Source organism: Ziziphus jujuba, chromosome 4, assembly GCF_031755915.1.
Source record: "Ziziphus jujuba cultivar Dongzao chromosome 4, ASM3175591v1".
Lineage (NCBI taxonomy): Eukaryota > Viridiplantae > Streptophyta > Magnoliopsida > Rosales > Rhamnaceae > Ziziphus > Ziziphus jujuba.
In genome coordinates, this window is record NC_083382.1 from 25890181 (window position 1) to 25912788 (window position 22608).

General features: G+C 34.9%; 2 protein-coding genes across 2 annotated transcripts; both read left to right on the top strand.

The window, feature by feature from the left end:
* Positions 1–421: 421 nt before the first annotated feature.
* LOC107416893 (large ribosomal subunit protein uL2z) lies at positions 422–2641 on the top strand. The gene is made up of 2 exons (XM_016025443.4): positions 422–1027; positions 2100–2641. Exons 1-2 carry the CDS (start codon positions 588–590, stop codon positions 2443–2445), a joined length of 786 nt encoding a protein of 261 aa, XP_015880929.1. The 5' UTR covers positions 422–587; the 3' UTR covers positions 2446–2641.
* A 15994-nt stretch (positions 2642–18635) lies between these two features.
* Positions 18636–21184, top strand: LOC107416878 (xyloglucan endotransglucosylase protein 6). Its single transcript, XM_048472828.2, has 4 exons — positions 18636–18927; positions 19138–19238; positions 19887–20080; positions 20540–21184. The coding sequence occupies exons 1-4, from the start codon at positions 18765–18767 to the stop codon at positions 20958–20960; spliced, it is 879 nt and encodes a 292-aa protein (XP_048328785.2). The 5' UTR covers positions 18636–18764; the 3' UTR covers positions 20961–21184.
* The last annotated feature ends 1424 nt before the right edge of the window (positions 21185–22608 follow it).

Sequence of the window (22608 nt, forward strand, 5' to 3'; positions counted from 1 at the left end):
AAAAGCTATCATTTGAATAATAGTTATTACATTTAATCAAGATTAACTAATCAACTAATCTAAACAAAACACACTATTTAATAAAAAGGTGCAATTCAACAACTAATACCTTAGCATACAATGTTGTCCCTTTTAAATTCCGAGTAATGATAACTTGAGATTCAAAAATAAAATAATGTTGACTACTCTAAACCACCAAAAATTATATTTAGATTTCATCAATAAATAAATTGGTAATTTGCACGTAGAATGTTGTAATATATTTGGTTAGAGAGGTATATTTAAAAACTAAATTATGAAGGGCATTAATATAATTAATTTTCCTCATTTGTTATCTGCATACTAAAAACCCAAATAGAATAATAATAATAATAATAAATGTGATAGAAGCAAGGGCATGGATCCAAAGACCAAACCCTACTTTATCGGCTCAGAGATCCAAATCCCTAGTCCCTAAATATAGTCCAACATGTATAAAGCCCATAACCTCCGGACCTCTATCTCTTTCATTTTCTGCGTAGCCGCTCAAAAACCCTAACCTTAAACCCCTCGTCCCCTTTCTCCATTTCGCTCAGTCAAACTCTACAATGGGTAGAGTTATACGCGCTCAGCGTAAAGGTGCTGGGTCCGTCTTCAGGTCCCACACCCACCACCGCAAAGGTCCGGCAAGGTTCCGGTCGCTGGACTTCGGCGAGCGCAACGGCTACCTGAAAGGGGTGGTGAAGGAAATCATACACGATCCGGGTCGTGGAGCCCCGCTTGCCCGGGTCACATTCCGACACCCGTTTCGGTACAAGCAGCAGAAGGAGCTGTTCATAGCGGCGGAGGGAATGTACACCGGCCAGTTTATCTACTGTGGGAAGAAGGCGAATCTCGTTGTGGGCAATGTTCTCCCTCTCGGATCAATACCTGAGGGTGCGGTTATTTGCAACGTTGAGCACCATGTGGGTGATCGTGGAGTCCTGGCCAGAGCTTCCGGTGACTACGCCATTGTTATCAGTCATAACCCTGATAATGGAACCACAAGGTACCATTTTTATTATTATTTATTATTCATTATAAATCTGATAGAGGGACTAGATTGTTTTTTTATTATTATTATTTTTTTATTTTTTAATATTTTGTTCTAAGTGGTACAGATTGGATATTTTTCCAGATTTTGTGGTATTTTTACTTCTGTTAATGAGCTCTGATTCTGCTTAAATTTTGCTGGTGTAATAATTATTCTACGGTTGTAGTTCATTTAAGAGTACCGTTCATTTTCTTTTTTAATTTCGATTAAGGTAGTGGTAGCTTTCATATTTTTAGAAGCTATTAGTCCGACCCAAGTTGAACGGTGTTGTATTAAGTTACGGTTATATATTTGGTTTTGTTAGTTTACAAGATAAATCAAAAGTTTAATGCCTGAGTTTGTCGCTCCTAACTGTATCTTTATGTTCATTAATAAAAACTTGGATTCTTGTTTCAATTGATGAATAAAAGACCATAAGATTATAAGCATTCTGGAGATTAGTTAAAATGCCTGAACGTTTACAAATTGGACTAGGATGGATGGTAAATGATAGATAATATTTGAGAATATGATTGTGAATACTAACTTTTGACTATGTAATGCATATATATTCATGGGATTCAAGAACTGTTTCGATTTCCCTTTTTTTTTTTTTTTTATCTTTCCTTTTTAAGTTAGAAATGTCAGCTTTAGTGGCTGAAGTTTTGTTTCAGTTGCTATTCTAGATTAATGATTATTATATTGTATATGATTGTGGGGAAATAATTAATTCCACATAGATCAGTTGGATTATTTATGCGATTAAAAACATTATATTTGTTTTAGATGGGTGGTGACCACTTACCTGTGACTGATGTCATTTTCACCAATTGACTGCCTATTGAAAATAACATTACTCTGTTTTTTCATCTTTTGCCTTGTTCAATTGCTTCAGTTCTACTTGGCCAAAAGAAGGAAAATAGCTTCAGAGACAGTCCTCTATTTTCTAAATTTGAGATAAAATTTTACAGTAAATTGAGTTATGGTATTTTTCTCTTATAAATTCTTGTTATGTGTGTGTATATATATATATTTTCTTTTTTTCTAGAATCAAGCTTCCATCGGGAGCCAAGAAGATTGTACCCAGTGGATGCAGGGCTATGGTTGGTCAGGTTGCAGGTGGAGGTAGGACTGAGAAACCACTATTGAAGGCAGGAAATGCGTATCACAAATTCAGGGTGAAGAGGAACTGCTGGCCAAAGGTTCGTGGTGTTGCTATGAACCCAGTGGAGCATCCCCATGGTGGTGGTAACCATCAGCACATTGGTCATGCCAGTACTGTTCGCCGAGATGCACCTCCTGGTCAAAAGGTTGGTCTCATTGCTGCCAGGAGGACCGGTCGTCTCAGGGGGCAAGCCGCTGCCACTGCTGCCAAAGCCGATAAGACTACTTAAAAATATTCAGTTATGGCTTTTTCATTCATTTTTTGTTATGTTTTTCTGGACATCCCAATTTTGATGTTACCTGGCCAAAAGGGTTTTACTTGCACAGTAGTGCTCAAGATATGGTCCAATGAAAGTTTTGTTCTTTCACTATTGTTCATGACATTGTGTCCATTTATATAAGTTTCGTTTCCATTGGAAGCAGATATATTGAAATGTGGGAATGGCAATGGGTTAACTTGTGGGAAAGAGACCTTTTGAAAATTTTGTTTTTTTTTTTTTTTTTTTTTTTGGTTAATTTTTATTTTTCTCTCGTAATAATTGTCGGTGTAAATTTAATTTGATTTATAATTTATTGTAGTAAATCACACAAAATTATTTTTACAGATTAATATTCTATATAAACAGCAATAAATTGTTTTTAAAAAATTTATTCAAATGTTTCGGGTAAAGGTTAGTTGACTTATTTCTGAATTATAAATATTGCACGCAAATTGTACAATTATAAAATTATATATTTCAAAATATTCTTTTGTAACCTAATACAAATAAACAGGTGTTAATCATAAATCGGAAATTTTTTTTTCTTTTAATAATAAAATTCCAGAATTTTCAGTAAACTATTCTCCTTCCCTTGGCCTCTGCACAGTCGGCACAGCTGCCCAACCCCGCCTTAACTTCTCACTGCAGTCCGGCTACTCCGACAACGCCCTACCGTATTTACAGATCTGTCTGTTTGGTTGCAGGGAAAACAGTAAAAAACAAAAATGTATTCATTGTTTTTCCTTTCTCTAATTTGGGATTGTGATCCGCAGTGTTTTTCTTTTCCGCTAAATGCATTCGTTATCTATTATTTGTATGGGATCCAAGAAAACATGAAAATTAATTCGTCTGTTTTATTTTTCACTGTAGCAATTTGGCTTTTCAACTTTCAAATGTGTTTTTGTTCTTTCCCTCCATTTTTATATCAAATTTTCAGTTTAGAGGTACTTATGTAAATAGACAGATGGAGGAGCAGGCAGCTGAGAAACATGTTCAATACGTTTTTTCAGTGGAAAAGGTCTGTTCTTTACTCTCTGTGTCTGTCATTTACTTAATTGCTTCTTTGATGTATGACTAAAGAAGTTGGTTATTATTTTGTGCTCAGAAGAAACATTTGAATCTGTGGTCACGGAACATCATATGATGAATGGGGCATATTGGGGATTGACTACTCTCGATTCATTAGGGAAGTTGCACGCTGTTCATGTGGATCAAATTGTTTCATGGCTCATCTAACGCCAGCACGGCAGCGCGTAGTCAGGTTCATAGATGTTTTTACCTTTTTTATGTAAATGTTCTTTCAGCTTAAATCGGTTAGTTTTACCATTTGCAGTCTGTGATTGGACTAATCGATTGATGAATATTTAATCAACTTATGTAACTTAACGTATATTTTGAAGCCCGTCAAAACTTAACAATAACTAGGTACTTTTTCCATGAGTTTGGATGTTGATCAAGATTGTAGAACTTGGAAGTGATTATCATGCACTTCGTATTTATATTTGAATCTACTATGAAGGTGGTTTTGGTGGTAATGTTGGGCATGACCCACACATATTGTATCCACACGTTGCTGTGCAGGTTTTGGCCCCTTTCAATAAGCTTGATGTTCTGGACGCTGAAAAAGTGTTAAATTATATCCTTTTGGTATATGACTTGGTGGACAATTAAACTGTTTTAATTTGATAAGCAATCTTTATGAACATTATGTATATGACTCTAAGAAGTAGATTCTCTTTTAATAAGATCTATACATCTGCAAAGTTGACAATTTAAAAAACAAAGAAAAAAAAAAAAAAAAAAAAACTATATCAAAGAGCACTCAATTTTGGTTTTCTTTTGTAGTATAACTTTTAAGTCAGATGTTTCCAGGCCCGCAAAATGAAAATGTAGAAATTTCAGGGGCAGTAGGGTGAAGTTGATACACGGTATCCCTCTCCCATGTTCCTTTCATTTTGGCATCTCATGCTTTGTTTAAGTTTCTATCTCTAGCTTAGAATAGGTTTTGCGAAATAAGTTTTTTCTTTTCTTGTTCTTCTTCTTCAAAGATTCTCTTATGTTGCTATGTGTTGTCTCTAATTGCTACATCGTTTGGACAAAATCCATGTGGAGAAGGTTTTAAGCTATATGGTAAGTTGCAAGAATCTGGATAGCGGCTTTAAATGCACACCTGGTGGAGAGTCTCATGCAGGCCAAAGTATGATATGCATGTACGATATAGTTTTCACGAAGTTTTGCTTTTGGATTTTTCTCAGTAAATTATGCATTATATTTTTCGTAGTCTGGTTTACTTTTGTTATATATTATTGTAATAGGAAAATTCCCCAATTTTTCCTGGTTATCACGTAATTAGTTGCATATATGGTGAAGCATCATTCATTTTATATGTAAAGCATCCACACTCAATTTTAGGTTCTTCATTCCAATTAACAATTAGTATGATAATTATACATTTAAACTGTCTATCTGATAAATTCACTCCATGGAGATGGTTGTGCCTTTATTTTGCGTGTATGTCATTGCAAACTTAAAACTTGTCGTAATGACAACTTCTTGTATCCACTATGGCTGCAATTTTCTGTTGTGTGGGTGCTTTGCATCTTTTCGAGACTCATTGATTTTATCACATCTTGTCAGGTTCGCTATTCGTGTTGGGTTCTTTCTAGCTTGATCCTGATTGATAGAGTTCACTGGATCAATAAAGAAAAACTTATTAAGTTTATCTTGGACTGCCAAGTTAAAATTTAATGTCTTGAATATTAAAAACCTAATGAGCTACTTGAACTTTAAGATTATTCTCTAGGAATATCCGAGATTGCCCGGTTTCAGGATTGTTTAATAATGTACCTTTAAATTTCTTCGGTTGATTGTTGTAACCTTTTAGTGTCCCCTGTTACTCGCCAGGGGTTACTAGAACCAGCTTATCGATATGACATGTGAAAAGCCAAGAGTTTGCCTTATGATTTTCCTCTTGTATATATTTTCCTTATATTGTATTTATAATCTTTCAACAAGTCTAAAAAATATACATATAACATTGTAGGAACCGGTAGGCTCAATCTTATATATCTCATAAGAGGTAATAAGCCTCTTTTATATACAATTAGGTTACAATTAGTTAGAGAAAAAAATGAGAAATTAACTCCTAATTAATAGCTAGATACAGATTAGCAATTAATTTTACCATATAAAGATTATGCATGTTTCCAAAAATAGAATTTCCTAAACAGTAAGAAATAAACACGCTTTTCCAATACTCTCCCTCAAGTTGGAGCATGGATATCAATCATGTCCAACTTGGATAAATGTTCTTCAAACCTAACTTGTGGTAAACTTTTGCTCAAAAAATTAGCAAGTTGTTCTTAGGATGTAACATAAGGTATACACATGAACCCTTCTTCGACCTTTTCTTTAATTAAATTTCTATCTAGTTCCACATGCTTCATATGGTTATGACGTTGGATTGTGAGCAATACCGATTGCTAACTTGTTGGCACAATACAACAGCATAGGATTCTCACTTTGAAGTGATAACTCATTCATGATTCTTTTCCACAATAGAAGTTCACGTATTCCTTATACAAGAGCTCGAAATTCAACCTCAGAACCACTCCTTGCAACCACTGGTTGCTTTTTGCTTCTCCAAATCACTAGATTGCCCCATATAAATGTGCACTACTCAGTAATAGACCTTTTATCATTGGCTGATCTAGCCCAGTCTGTATCAATAAATGCTTCAATTTTCCTTGAATCATTCTTTTTTAAAGACAACCTCTTTCTTTAAGTTCCTTTGAGATATCTCAAAATGCAATGAACTGTTCCGAGATGTTCTTCATATGGCTCGTGCATAAATTGGTTGACCACACTAACAACATAGGCAATATTGGGTCATGTATGGGACAGATAGATTAAAAGCCTAACCAACCTCTGGTATCTTTCTTTATCAACAGGGACCTCTCATTTCTTATATCCCAGCTTATGATTCTCTTCAATAGGTGTATCCACTGGTTTACTCCCCAGGAATCCTGTATCTCTAATTAAATCAACGATATATTTTTTTTATTGCACATAAATACCTTTCTTTGATCTTGTAACTTCCATACTGAGAAAATACTTCATAGGCCCAAGATCCTTGATTACAAACTCTTTGACTAGAACCTGTTTCATTCTTTCTCCTTCAATTTTATCGTCTCCAGTAAATAGGATATCATCAAGGTACACAAATAGAACTGAAGTTTTCCCATCTTAAGGTTTCTTGAAGAACAAAGTATGATTAGTGTGAGCTTGAGTGTAGCCATATCTTTTCACCATTTTTTAAAAACGATTAAACCAGGCTCTAGGGACTGTTTTAATTCGTAGAGGGATTTTTTTCAATCTCCACATATTATCTACACCATAAACATATCCAAAACCCAAAGAAACATCCATAAATACTTCTTCTACCAAGTCCCCATTTAGAAATGCATTTTTTATGTCAATTTGTATAATTTTCCAATCTAAGTTTACGGTAATAGAGAGAAGAACTCGAATAGTATTGAGTTTTACTACCAGGGCAAAGGTTTCTTGATGGTTTATTCCATAGGATTGTGTGAATCCTTTTATGACCAAGAGAGCCTTGAATCTTTCAATATAACCTTCTGAATTATCGTTTATTGTAAACACCTACTTGCATCCAACTATTTTCTTTCCCTTTGATATTGCTACACATTCTCAAGTTCCATTTTTCTCCAATGCTTTGATCTCCTCCATAACTATTGCCCTCCATTCTGGAATACTCGATGCCTCTTGAACTGACTTAGGAATCACTACATTGAACAGATTAGTAGCAAAGGTCAAGATGGAGACAAATTGCTATAGCACATGTAGTTTGAAATGGGATGAGACGTACATGTTCTTTTTCCTTTTCTTAGGGCAATAGGAATATCTAAGTCCTAAACTGGTGTAGAATTAACTGCACTTTCAAAGGAAACATGATCTGCAGGAGGGTTCTGATTTGAATTATCAAGAACTGGTGGATCCAATGATTGGTTCTGCTTAAGTGTGTGAATTTCTTCATTTCCATTTCTTTTTCATCTCTCATAGACAAGTAATTCTGAACTTTAGACCTCTTTCTTAGTTCTTGTAGTGCGTGAAGTAGATTGGGTGACACAGCAGTAGATGGTTACTAAAAAGGAAGTGGAAAAAAATAATCTGATGGAGGAATGGAAGTAGAAATGGGAGAAGATTGAGGACTTATAGGATCAGATTGATCTGATGGAGAAGTAGGCGCAAGTTGGGGACTTTCGGATGTGAGAGGGTTCATCAAGGTAGGAAGTGTATCCAAAAATTTCAAAAACTCTCTTCTGCTATCATACTCTCCCCCTGAAGTGAGTTTTTAGTAAAGTAAGCCTGATTCTTAAAGAATGAAACATCCATACTAACAAACATTTTCCTCATTTTTAGATCAAAGCATTTATACCCCCTTTTTGTTGGCAAGTAGCCCAAGAAAATACATTTGACTGCCCTTAGATCAAATTTACCTCGACTATGGGAATGGATATGGACAAATGAGATGCACGCAAATATCCTAAGTGGTAAATTAGAAATAAGACTGTTTGTGGGATAGATACTTTGAAATGCTTCTAGGGGTATCTTTGTCAGGACCCGTCCAGAATTCCTCCTCCGGAACCCTAAACAAGCCCTGATCCCAGGGAAACCCTATCAGACCCTCTAACGGAAAATCCGGCAGAGCCTCCCCTAAGGGATTTACTTACCATAAATTACCTGCACTGAAAACACACTTCTAAAAACATCCCCTTATTCCTCCCACAATACTACAAATTGGTTCCACAAATTACAGCACTCCAAAATAAATACAGTAATCCAGTGCAAGATAAATACAACAAGAGTGAAAAAAATATTACAACTGCAATAAAAGAATAAACGGGTACTGCCGAACTAAAACAGCGAGGAAGATCAAGTCCACTCCGAATGAACACCGACAACCTGGTACCTAGAGGAACGGAATTTAAGAGTGTGAGATGCTAATCATCTCAGTGAGCGACCCTATCTACTATACAATATAATACCACGGTAATAGGTATATAAATAATAATAATAATTATTTGGAAATAATATTTTCTCTCAAAACCTTTACAATTCTCTCAGTTGGAAAGGTTCCCCTTTTAAAACATTTTCATAAAACCCTTTATTCATATTCCCCGAAAACCAAGACATCAAATAATTAAATACCAGAAACAATAATAATTAATTTTAATTCCAATACAGTTTTAAACATTTTATTTTTAAAACACAGTTCCGAAAATAAGTTGATGCACCCACTATATACCAGTGGCGCCAACAGTACCCAGCGTCCCGAGGTACCGCCAGACAGGAGGTTATAGAAAGAAACTGGCATACAGTCGCGTGGCGTCCCACTGCGCCGCTGCTAACCTGGTGTCCCGGCCATGGGGGGTGGCCACCCTCATCCGATGGCAACCACAGGACACCTCATAATATCACATGCGCGCTACTCACACCCACCTGCGCGCTAATCATATCCGTGTGCACAATATCCATATCACATATACCATATCACATATAATCAGAACACCAGTACGTGCACGGTGCATCTAAAAATCATAAAATCAGCAAATTTAAATTATAAAACAAATTTCACTTTTTTCATAAGCATAGCGGGCATAATCCATCCGCTTGAACCGGAAAATTCTCCACAATTTCTTTATAATCAATACCATAAATTCCATGATTTTCAAATCCACCAACTCCCAAATCCATCAATTCAAATATCCACATTTTTCCAATAGCATAAATAATTCTCGAAATATAATAATCAAATCTCAAAATATTCCATGGGCATATTTTATAAAAATTGAAATCACCAACATAACCAAATATTTTCCTTGAAATATTTGAAAATCAAATCGTGTCCAATTTACCATTAAAACCACACCAATTTCAAAATCCTCAAAACCATAAAATAATTTCACATGGCATAAATTTGTAAAATACACATTTTCTTAAATCCAATAAATTCACAAATAATTCCACAATAAATTAAATAAATATTTGGCACATAGAAATTAAATTCCAAATATTTAAATCACACATAATATATTCACCAATTAAATTCCCAAAAATTAATTTGAAGGTGGGTCACTCACCTGGAGCACGCAATTAACCCATGATCCACCACAGGATCAATTCTACGACTCACCGGTGCTCCTAGAACAAAATTCACAGACAGTCAAATAAATTAATATTTTAATCGGGTAAATAATACCTGGTACCCGGGGAGCTTAAACGCAAACGTTAACCAAAATAGGCGAATGATATACCGAATCGAAACTCGTGGAACGAGGAGTGCATTACCGGTCTCCATCAACCACAATTCCGCCGGAGGTGGCCGGAATTTGGCCGGAAAGTTTCGGCCGGATTTAATCCCTTCGTATCTTGCAAATCGACGGGAGTTGAGTTAATTGGAGCTCAGAATCGGACTCAGAGGGTCCAAATTAGTAGGAAATGACCGGCTGCACGACCGGTGGCTGCCGGAAAATGGCCGAACCAGCGGCACACAGGCCGCTGGCTATGGAGGCCGATCCCGGCGCGACGGCTGGCCATTCGGCCGGAAATTTGGCTGCCGGTGTGGGCTTCCTCGTCGGCCGGCGTGTGCATGGTGCCGGTGGCCGGAAAAAGTGCAGCAGGGAAAGAGAGAGGCGGTCGGTGGGAGGGAAGAAAGAAAGAAAGAAAGAAAGAAGAAAGAAGAAGAAGAAGAAGAGAAGCAATCGGGCCCCCTGGCCCTTTTTTCCCACGTGGGGAAAAGAAAAAGAAAAAGAAATAAAATAAAAATAAAAATAAAAATAATTTAATAATTAAATAATAAATAAAAATATTACTATTTAAAATAATAATAAAAATAATTTAATTTTACACATGGTTGACATGTGGCATTTCACCATGGTGACACATGGTCACCTTTATTAAGTCACACTTGGCACATCGTTATGCGTGTAAAAATAATAATAAAATAATACAGTATTTAAAAAACTTTACATGTCGATAACTTTCAAACCACATGTCCAAATCGGACGTGCCACTAGTCTATGGACTCGTATCGACGAGCACTTCACAACCATGCATGAGTCAAAGCTCAACCTTGCATGAATAAAAAGTCAACTCCGGTACTCCTTGGACAATTTGGACCTCAACTTGTTTTGCTTAAAACTTTCAAACCGTAGCTCCGTTTTCAATGTGCTACCAGTCTACGAACTCGTGCCAACGTGTACTTCATAACGGTATCTCAGTCAATCTAAAATTCCAACCAGATCAAAAAGTCAACTTTTGACCCCTTCGGTCAACGGTCAACAGTCAACCTCGGTCAACGTGCAAAAATTTCCGACATGGTTTGGGACGGAGTGTTACAATCTTGTACCCTAAAACCCAAGTAGGTATTCTATTGATGAGGAATGATGTAGTAAGTATAGCTTTGCCCCAAAAAATTTTAGGCACATTAGTGATGAACATCAAAGACCTAGCAACTTCAAGTAGGTGTTTATTTTTCCTTTCTACTATCCCATTTTGTTAAGGGGTATTCACACAACTACTCTGATGAACAATTCCTTTACTTTGAAGAAATTTGCCAAGAACAACTTTAAAATACTCACTCATATTATCTATTATAAAAATTTGAATTTGGGGTTGAAATTGAATTTTGACCGTTGAATGAAAATTTTTAAAGACTTGCTATGTTTCATGTTTTACTTTCAAAAAATATACCCAACGTAGTCTAATATGGTCATCGATGAAAGTAATAAACCACCTAGCTCCTGGAAAATGTTTAATTCATGAGGGACTTCATATGTCACTATGTATTACCAAGAATGGTGCTGAATATTTGTATGATTGAGATGGAAAAGATAAATGGTGATGTTTGGAGAATTGACAAATTTCACATTGAAACGAAAAAGGATCATTATTATTGAAAAGAGATGAAAACAAATTTTTAAGAAATGGAAGGTTGGGGTGGCCGAGTCTATAGTGCTACAACATGATATTATTTTCAGATAAAGAAGCAGAAAAAGGATTTGCAAACTAAATTTTGTCTACTTGAGTCTTCCTTATCAAGGTAGTAAAGTCCTCCACACTCTTTAGCATTGCCAATTATCTTTCCTAAAATCAATTCCTAAAATTGACATGAAGAAGAACTAAACTTGGCAACACAGTTTTGGTTGTTGGTGAGTTTGCTAATAGATAAAAAGTTGCATGAAATAGATGAAACATTAAGTATAGACTTTAGAACCAGATTTTTTGACAAAATTATAGAACCTTTCCCTGCTACTATGGCTAATGAACCATCAGCAATTTTTACTTTTAAGTTGGCAATACAAGAAGTATAAGAAGAGAAGAGCGAGGAACAACCTATTATATGGTTTGAGGCACTAGAATCTATAACCCATGAAGTTTTGTCCTCAGCACACTGAAGGACTGAGAAAAATTACTTTTCTGGGCAATAAAGGCAGATGGAAAAGATGTTGGAATCATGAGTTTCATAAGGTTTTCCAGTTGCTTCTTATTGAAGGAAACATGAGCATTTTCTGGTGTTGATTCCTCAGAGGTCGTTTGAAAAGCTCTGTTAGTTCTTTGGTTTGATTGTCCGCTCTTCATATGAGGAGGCTTTTCGTATAATTTCCAATAGATTTCATAGGTGTGTCCAGGTTTTTTACAATGATTGCACCAGGATCTATTTCCCTTTTTCTTTTAATTGTCATTTTCACCATTAGAGAAAGTGGAGAACTGATTGCTTCTAGCTGCAGAAGCTGATGATTCTGATTCAGTGACAAAAGCCTCTCAAGTTTCTTTTCCTAACATAACATTCCTCCTGCTTTCCTCTCTGCGGACCTCGGAGAACACTTCACAAGTAGATGGAAAGACTTCACGTCCAAGAATTCTGCCACAAACCTCATCAAGCTCATTGTTCAAGCTAGCCAACAATGCGAAAACACGTTCCTTCTCAATCATTTTTTCAAATATGACACTGTCGTGTGGAGAGTGCCATTCATAGTCATAAAACAAATCCAACTCCTACCATAAGGTTCTAAGTGTATTGTAGTATTGCAATACACTCAGATTGCCTTGTTTCGTATTATGGATTCATGTGGCAATTTTATAGACCTAAGTAGAATTTCCCAGATCGGAGAAAGTCTCCTTTATAGCCTCCCAAATTTCTTACGCAATGGCAAGAAACATATAAGTCTTGCTTATCGATGGTTCCATTGAATTAATTAGCCATGACATGATCAAGGCATTCTCAAATTCCTAGGTCTCAATGGATTCGAGACCTTCTTTTGGTTTCTGTGTAGCTCCCGTTAGAAACCCAATTTTTCTACGATCCGAATGAATAAGTTGACCGATTGGGATCATTGGAGATAATTTTTTCCATTGAGTTTATGAGTAGTGATCAATGGCGAAGAAAAATTGTCATGAGTATTTGATAGGAGAATAGATTTAGAAAATGATTTTGCTGGTGTAGAATCAAGTGACTAATCACCTACGCTGGACTCACCGGACATGGTGGTTTTTTAATTTTTCCAGTGATCAGAGGTCTGCTCCAATATCATATGGGAACCAGTAGGCTTTTTTATAATACTTAGCCATCAATCTCATGTATCTCGTAAAAGGTAATAAGCATATCTTATATACAATTAGATTACAATTAGTTAGAGAAAAAAAAACGAGCTACTAACTCCTAAGTTATAGCTAGCTACAAATTAGCAACTAATTCTACCATATAAAAATTACATATATTTTCAAAAATAGAATTTTCTAAACAGTAGAAAATAAACATGACTTTCCAACAAACATCTTAGAGTAAAGTAAAGTAAAAGAATGCTTCAGTTTTCATTGTTCAAAAATATCATTTTTTTCTCGATCTTTTTAAAGGATTCTAACTCAAAATACCTAATGGGACTGCCTTGAGCGAAGTCTAAATTTTGTAATTTCTTGACATGTGCAGATTGAATTTGTTGTCAATGGATGCTGTCTCAATGTAATCAATTTACATCTTTTTTTTTTTTTAAATATGAATCTGTCTTAATACATTCTTGTTTCTAGACTATGTGGCCGTTTGTCAGCACAATTTCACAACTTCTAAAGCTATTCTTGCTTATTGATGCAGGACTATCCCTTCTTGAATATCCAGGATTTAAAGCCATATATCCAACTTATGCTTTGCCAGTTGATGCTATAAATAGATTTTCATTGACGGATAATCCAAAATGAAATTCAGATCTCTATCAATTGCTGTGACCCAATACCTCTTTTAGAGATAGGAAAAAAAAAAAAAAACATTATTGATACTGATACATTCAACATTTTTGTCGTATGATATGCGTAGGCTGATCTACTGTTAGTATTTTACTCGATCACAATTAGAGTTGCTCTTTTTTCTTTTCAGTTGTCCATTAAGCCCGTTTTCAACCATTGCTGTTAAGCCTCTTTCTCTTAGCTTGCTGATTATGATCTTCACGTGAATACACTCCTTCAATATTCTCCATAAAGTTCAAATGCACATTTTCATTCCCTTTATATAAAAACCTAATATTAAATACTTGTTGAAGTACTATATATGACTGAATTCCAGATATGTAAGATTTCATTTGAAATGGGAAAACGAAGGATTACTATTGTGCACTTGCCATAGCCTTTTAGCATTGTAATGCTGGCTTTAAAAATAAAATTTAAAATTTTAAAAAAAAAAAAAAAAAAAAAAAGGATCTAAAACCATTAACCAAATTTCATCTATATGGGAGCTACAAAGCCAACATTAGAGAAATTTCTTTGGCATTTCCCAGTTTGGCATTATACTACTGGGCTTTTGTATATTACACTGCATGTCGTTTAACACTAGTAAAAGATATTAATCACGCAACGAAAGACTTTTCCACAATAGGCTGATGGTGTTATTGAAATTGGATAAAAACAACTGGGGGGTATTACATGAATTTGGACACTGGCGGGTCCCCCCAGTTGTTTGAATCTCAACGTAAACAAAAGTCCAATTGCCATTCCCAATTCCAAGTTTCCAATCTCTCTTTCACAGTGAAATATTGAATATTGGTATATTTGTGGTATGGAACTACAACCATCTATGGGACCAACTAAACCCAAAACCCAAAAAAATAAAATTCACTATTTTAGGTTATATTAGCATTTAGATCTGATCCAATGCCCACCCATCCATGTGAATAAAAGTTCACCGCATCAAAGTCCCCGCACCAAAATGGCAGCGACTAGAGCCAAATCCTTCTTCGGTGTTTTGATGGTCTGCAAGCGAGAGAGAATGATAGGAAACGAGGAGGGAAGGGGGTTTTGTTTGTCTGCATTTGGCCTCGTGGACGTACAACGGGGCATCAAATTCCACAACACTATTGCACTTGCTTACAATCACGTGTAAGATATGGGATTTTCATTTTCCTTTTTGGCGCTTTTATTTATTTATTTTTAGGTGTAGTTTTTCAACAAAATAGCCGTCATATACACGCCACTCTCACACTCTCCTCAGGTGTAGTTTTTTTTCTCTTTTTTTCTTTTTTAACATGAAACAGAGACCATGAAAAGGAAATAGAAACTCACCAACAGAAGAATGACAACTCAGCTTCCTTGAGACATATGATTACGTGTAGGTGTATGATTTGTCAAGAAGTAAAGAATGGATGTTTGCTTATTGTATGAAAGATTAGCCAAGTCTCTGAAATCTGTGACAAATAAATTTTAAAAAAATAGTAAAAGAAATTTTATTTTTTTTAAAAAACAAAGGGTCACAGACTTTGATAAGATTGAGGATTAAAGGCGTCATGATCGATAAGACATGTTCACGTCAACATGCGTGCACTCTACCACCTTCTTTGAGTAGCCTCTCCCTCTCTCTCTTTCTTTTGCTAATCTGACACATGCTTTTATATGTTGTGGGTCTCCACCACACCCTCTTTTATGTTTTAATTATTATCACCCCCTTCTTTCTTTCTTTTCCATATCTTCTTTTTATATTATTACCTAAAATATCTTCTTGTGATCTAGGAGATTATGTATGCTACTATTAATTTTTCTTTTATTCGGTTCTTAAGGAGATTTTACCACTTGAGAGCCTCTTCGAATGCCCTAAAAAGTAAAACGTGCATAATTAGTTCTTCTTATTTTTATTTTTTTACACACTTGAAAAGATAATGAAATGGATTATAGATAATTTCTTTTTTCATAATCGTTAGGTTTATAAAAAACAAAAGCACTTTTTTTTTTAAATTCTGAGTTGTGATCAGTATAAGAAAAATGATTGCCACGGGCCAAAATTATAGTCCATCATTCAATTCTAGCAGTGGATACAAATGGTTGAAAAATGAGTTGGGAACTTGATCATTGCTTTTTCCAGAGGATGGATAAACTTCAAAAGGCCTATGCAGCCAAACCTCCTAAACTACAGCCCTATAATTGATGGCGATGGATCGATTATATATATATATATATATGTTATGTATGTATTAATCATTTTCTTCACCAGTGAAGCTCTGTTTGTGTCCGAGAGAAATGATGAAAGAAATTTTTAGATTTAAGCATGAAATTTGGTAGTCTGAATTGTCAGTCCGTACACCAAATTAGCCAGTTTGCAATGAAGGCAGTCTTAAATGAAATAGCCAAAATTTTTGAACTACTTCATTTTCCAGCTGTGAAAAAAAAATAAAAATATCTCCAACGGTTCACTCACTCTGTCTGCAAAGCTGCAATAAAAGTAAATCACTTACGTGTCTTTGTACTATTACTATTGTCAAGACTCAAGTGCTTTGCTCAGATTGTAGTGTGTAGAGTTATTACTTTTTAAATGCCTTCGACTGCTTCTTTAGTTTTGGGATATTTTGTTTAATGAAGCTTAGTTTTATTCCCCATAAATTAAGATGTTGCTTAAAATTTATTAATTTATAAGATTGTTTTGTTTTTGTTTGAAAAAAACCAAACATAAAACATTCACCCAATGCCATATCTTTTTTTTTTTTTTTGGTGAATCATTCACCTAATACCATAATAAACATGAATTGTCAGCTAAGCTAATAGAAATAACCATCCTTTTGATTTACTAATATTAAATGATTTTAGGTCTTTCAAAGTCAACATTAGATTAAAAAAATCTTATTATAGTTATTCTTTTTCCGTACCATTAACTTATAGACTAATAAAACAATAATGAAATTAGAATTTGTTAATGTATCTGCGTTTTTGTTAATTTCAAGCAATTATTATCTTCTTCATCATTTCCATTTCATAGGTCAAAAAATAGACATTCACCAAATAAGTAATACTGTAAGTTGTTTATCAAAAAACCAAATAAGTAATATGTTAATCGTCCTTAAATAACATTTAACACTTACTCTTTTTTTTTCTTTTTTCTTTTTCTTTCTTTGTTTCTTTGTTTCTTTGTTCTTGAAACTAAAATTAGATTATTCTTCAGAAGAAAAAAAATAATAATAATAAAAGACAAGTATTCTATTTATTTTCCTTCATTTGTTTTTTGCTGAAATTATTTTCCTTCTTCATTTTGAAAGTGACTACTCTTCATAATAATCAATAAACGAAAGATGCCCCAAAGTTCAAACTGAAGTTTAGCCAACATAGATTTTCATAAAATCTGACACGGTAAGGCCTTTGAATATTAAGTACCACACTCGAGTTTACCAATGCAAAACCAATTAGCCATAACTTGAATTCAAGTTAATTTTTTCTACTAAAATAATCACAGTTTATGATATATAATTGGTGCATTTTGGTTAATCATAAAGATAACAAAATCTATTTGGCTGAAGCATTCCTTAATCCAGACAAAGTTCAATGAGGCATCAAAATTTTCTTAGTAATTTTACATTTTAAATAACAATGGCTGACAAAATGATGCATACTCCTTTAAAAACAAAATTTTAAAAAAAAAAATCATTTTCATATTTCATCCGGGGAGTCGCTTTATGTTTGCAAAGTCTGCCATGTACGAAATCTCACACCTCCCCCACTTGCCCATTGCCAAACATCTCTGTAGTTTCACCTGTCCTCTTCCAAAATCCAGTTATATTCCATTATTATTCCCTATTATTATAATATACATTTTTTAAAAACAAAATCCTCAATTATATTAAAAAAAAAACTGATTTTTAAATCATCTATTTTCAAATAATTTTTTTATAAATTCTTTAAATGTGATAAAAATAATTAATATGATTTAATATTTTAATTTTTTTTAAAATTTTATTTATATCAGATTTTTTTAAAAAAATTATAAAAAAATAAATAGTTCAAAATTTATAAAAATAAATAATATTTATCTCCAATTATATATGTATATGGCACACATCCCAAGAACCAAAAATAAGCATCGGAAAAGAATAATAATAATAATCATTAAAATTTAAAATAAAAAAAAACTTTAATAAATGTAAATTATGGCAGTGTATAGTGCGCTTGTACTGTCCACCAATCCAGCTGGCAACTGCCTGTTTGGCCAAAGTAAAACAATTTGCAAAGAAGATAAAGTGATGCCCACACAAAGAACTATACCCTCAACCATCTCACTCTCCAGAGTACCACAACTCATCATACTCGCGCCTCATTGGAAGGAATTTGCTCGAGATGATGACGTGTCGCTTCGATATAGGACAGTGCAAATGAATTAGCTACTCGCAGGGTGGCAGATTTTACAGAATTCTCTGAAATTTCATGCATCAGAACGCTGGCGAGTAAAAGAGGTAGCTTCTTTTAACTCATTTGGCCAGTGACAACTGGCCAGCTCACAGCACCAGCTGTTATTCCGAGGTGGCGTATTTTGATTGGTTGACATCTGTACTCATCCTTTTTAGCAGGGACATGCCCGTACACAGTGCTACAGCTTTGGGCCAGCTAAGTGGGCAAAAGTAAGTAACGGCTATATTTTTTGTTTTTTCGATTTTTTTGGAATGGGAATTTGCATTGGGATTCTCTTTTTTTTTTTAAATAATATGTTTTCTGAATTTGTGTCCTACGTGTATGTTGACGTGGCCCAAGAACTTAGACTACGTGGCCAATGTGGTAGAAGAATGGGGTTTTGGGCTTGTGAAAGAAGCCAACTGGATTGGCTATAAAAGGGTAGGGTTTGTGTATGTCTATAGCAGAGCATTTCAGAGTAGAAGCTTCACTCTTCTCTCTTTCTCTCTCTAACCCGTCTTTTTTCTCTGTTTTCTCTTTCTGCCTCTCTCTCTCTCTCTTTTTCTCTCTAACTTTCCATGGCTATCTCAATGTCTGCCTTTGTTGGTCTGTTTGTGGGTCTTGTTCTGGTGGGTCTGGTTAGCTCTGCAAAGTTTGATGAGCTATTCCAGCCAAGCTGGGCATTGGACCATTTCGGTTATGAAGGAGAGCTTCTTAAGCTCAAACTGGACAACTATTCCGGTAAATAATTAACAAAAAAAAAAAAAAATCCTTCTACATTGTTGAATACACCTCTATGAGTTTTACAGCGAAAATCATTCAGCTTTGTTCCTTTAAATGACTATTAAAATGGCCTACAAGGACTGAGATTTTCCCTGTTGCTCTGTTTTAATTTAATCTGCTTTTTGTTAGAGCTAATAAATCAAATTTTTGGGGTTGGGATGTTTTCAGGTGCTGGGTTTCAATCCAAGAGCAAGTATATGTTTGGAAAAGTGACAGTTCAGATTAAGCTTGTTGAGGGTGATTCTGCTGGAACTGTTACTGCTTTTTATGTGAGTATTGAGAGGCTATGTTGCATATAAATATATATATATTTGACATTAAGTAAAGAAAAATTGCTTCTTTTTTGTTTTTTTTTTTTTAATATTTTGTTTCCCCTGAATAATGTGCATATTTTTCCATTCATTCATTCAGTACCATTTTCCCATCCTTTTTATCGTTTGGTTCTTAAATAGATTTATCTGTGTGGTTGAGAACAGCTCAGCTTTCTTTACTGCATGACCAAGTCCTGGGTCCCCATTTAATAATTCAGATACCAATCACACAATTATATTTCAACGTTTTCTATGTTTTACACAATTTATACTTGACTTTTTGTGAAACCCAATGGGCAGGCAATCAGCAGTGCCTACCTACTCTTCTTTTTTTTCCCTCGTGAATTTTTGTTCTTTTCCTTTCATCGGCCATGTATTTATATTTTTATCCCCGCATTGTCGGTGAAAAACTGTGTTAATTTTTTCTTTTTATTATGCAGTTGTTTTTATAAGTGGTATAATTCAAAGAATAATAAAGCCATTGTAGCTTTCGATCAACTTTTAAGACAGTAATTATTGTTGATATCTGTGTTTTTGACGGTGATAGCTTTTTGTTAATAATATTTTATTAGGGTCTTTAATCATGTTTTGTTTATTCATATTCAGATGTCATCCGACGGTCCAAATCATAACGAGTTTGATTTTGAGTTCCTGGGTAACACCACCGGTGAGCCTTACACTGTTCAGACTAATGTATATGTGAATGGTGTTGGGAACAGAGAACAAAGATTGAACCTTTGGTTCGATCCCGCCAAGGACTTCCACTCGTACACCATCTTCTGGAACCAGCGCCAAGTTGTGTAAGTAAACCAATCAAGCTCTTTCATTACATATGCTTTGTGTTTTATTATAGAACAAAAAACTAGGCTCTTTTTTTTTTTTTTTTTTTTATCTAAATGGGTTTGTAAGTATTTGCAAAACAATGAGGCTGTTACAGAAAGTCTTGTCTTGGTTTACACACTGGGTCTAATGCATGAATGTCCAGTCGATTTTATTTATTACTGGCTAAATACAAAAGTCGAGCTTTGTGAATAAAAGCAAAAGAAAAGCACAGAAAAAGGGAAAGGAATCTTGCATAATCTATGTTTATAAGGTCCCATCATATCTCTGCTTGTTTGATATAAACAGGACCTTCCTTTTATTGAGATGGGTAAATAAAAAATACTCAGTATAGTTTTTTAAAATCTAAGAACTGGTTTTTGATTGTAGTTTAACATGTTAGTTTTGTTTTTGTTTTTTTTTTTTTTTTTTGAATTCAGGTTTATGGTGGATGAGACACCAATAAGAGTGCACACTAACATGGAAAACAAAGGGCTTCCATTTCCAAAGGACCAAGCAATGGGGGTGTACAGTTCAATATGGAATGCAGACGATTGGGCAACACAAGGAGGTCTTGTTAAGACAGATTGGTCCCATGCACCATTCTTTGCAACCTATAGGAACTTTGAAATCGATGCATGTGAATGCCCTGTGTCCTTGGCTGCGGTAGACAATGCAAAGAAATGCAGTAGCAGTGCTGAGAAGAGGTATTGGTGGGACGAGCCCACATTGTCCGAGCTCAATTTGCATCAGAGCCATCAACTCATGTGGGTACGAGCCAACCACATGGTCTATGACTATTGCGCAGATACTGCTAGGTTCCCAGTGGCTCCTGTTGAGTGTGTGCACCATCGCCATTAGTCTCTCTAATCTGATGGTGTTGTTTGTTGTTATTGGGTTGGGTTTGGAAAATCATTGTATAAAAAGTGTGGAGGGGGGGATGGGGATGGGGATGGGGGTTGATCCAGGAAAGTCATAAACATGTGCTTCATGTTTGTTTCATAGTGGTTTGTAAAAATGTTTTTTTCTATGTAGTTAAATTCCTTTTTTGTTATTATATGTCTCTTATTGAAGGTCTTCTACTATGTGATTAATATGATTTTTGAATTTCTAGTGCTGTAAAAATTCTACCCACATCTAAACTCTCGTACGAATGACTCATACTTGGATGGTGACCAGCAGCCCAAGGTGTTCTACTATGTGATTAATATGATTTTTGAATTTCTAGTGCTGTAAAAATTCCATCCACACCTAAACTCTCGTACGAATTGACTCATACTTGGATTGTGACCAGAGCTCACGGGCTGTCTTTTTTTTTGGGGGGGGGGGACCAGAAGGGGAGAAACTTATAATAGTTGATGGGGTAGGTGAGAAAAGGAGATAAAAGTTCTTAAGAGGGACAGATGGGCATTGGTGATTTTATCTGTATGGAGCAAGCTATCTACTTGAGCAAAACTATTAGCTAAAAATCTACTTGAGCTTAATGGAGCAAGAAAATAAACTATGGTACTAAAATCTAAATGAGTTTTGTGTACACCATTTGAGTTCATTTGAGTTGGTGATGAGTTTTATTTATTTATTTATTTTTTTGGGAATTCAATATGGAACAATCTTACTTGAGCTAAAATATTCACCAAAAATCTACTTTAGCTAAATGGTGCAAATCAATAAACCAGGGTAATTAATATCTGAGTGAATTTTGTGTGTATGCCATTTGTAACGGTGATAAGTAAAACTCAATGTAACAGGAGAGGACCACAAATAGAGCGAAACCACAAAAAGTTTGAATGAAAGCTGGATACAAAGGCACATCAACAACAAAATTAAAGACAAGTTTTCAGGTTTTGTTCACTATGTTTTCTTTTTCTTTGTTTTCTTTCAGGGTATTGTTTTGTCCTATAGCTCTCTCTCTCTCTCTCCCTCTCACTCGACCAGTGCACTGTGTACCCACATAATTCCAAAGCCATAATTGTCATCATGAAATATTTATCGCTCCCAATATCATTAAATCAAAGGCTTTAAATCTACAAGAGATTTTTATACTATTATCTTTTTTTGGCTGAATTTTAAATCTAAGGCTTTAAATCTACAAGTTAAACGTTCCTATAGCCCTGCTTGACTTGAGTCGTCTTAAAATGATTGCCAACAAATGCTAACTCTTTGCACCGACATGTGAAACCTGTGCTGGAATTAATACTAACCACTATGGATTATACATGATTGAGTTGCTAAAAAACACCGTTAGTTGTTGTGGTGGACCATTGTGGTTTTTACTTTTTTTTGTTTTTTGGGTCATTCTTTTGAATTGGGTTCCTCTTTTTTAGTCCACTCTACTCGATGGCTTACTGTGTTCTATATTATGCTTTTGGTAGTAATATATTGATTATATATAAATTGAAAAGACACACTGTGTTATGGTATCAATAATTCGAAGCACGGATCTTATATTAAAATATAAAAAAAAGGACATGAAGGAGGTCATGCTTGCCTACTCCATTGATGAAAGGTA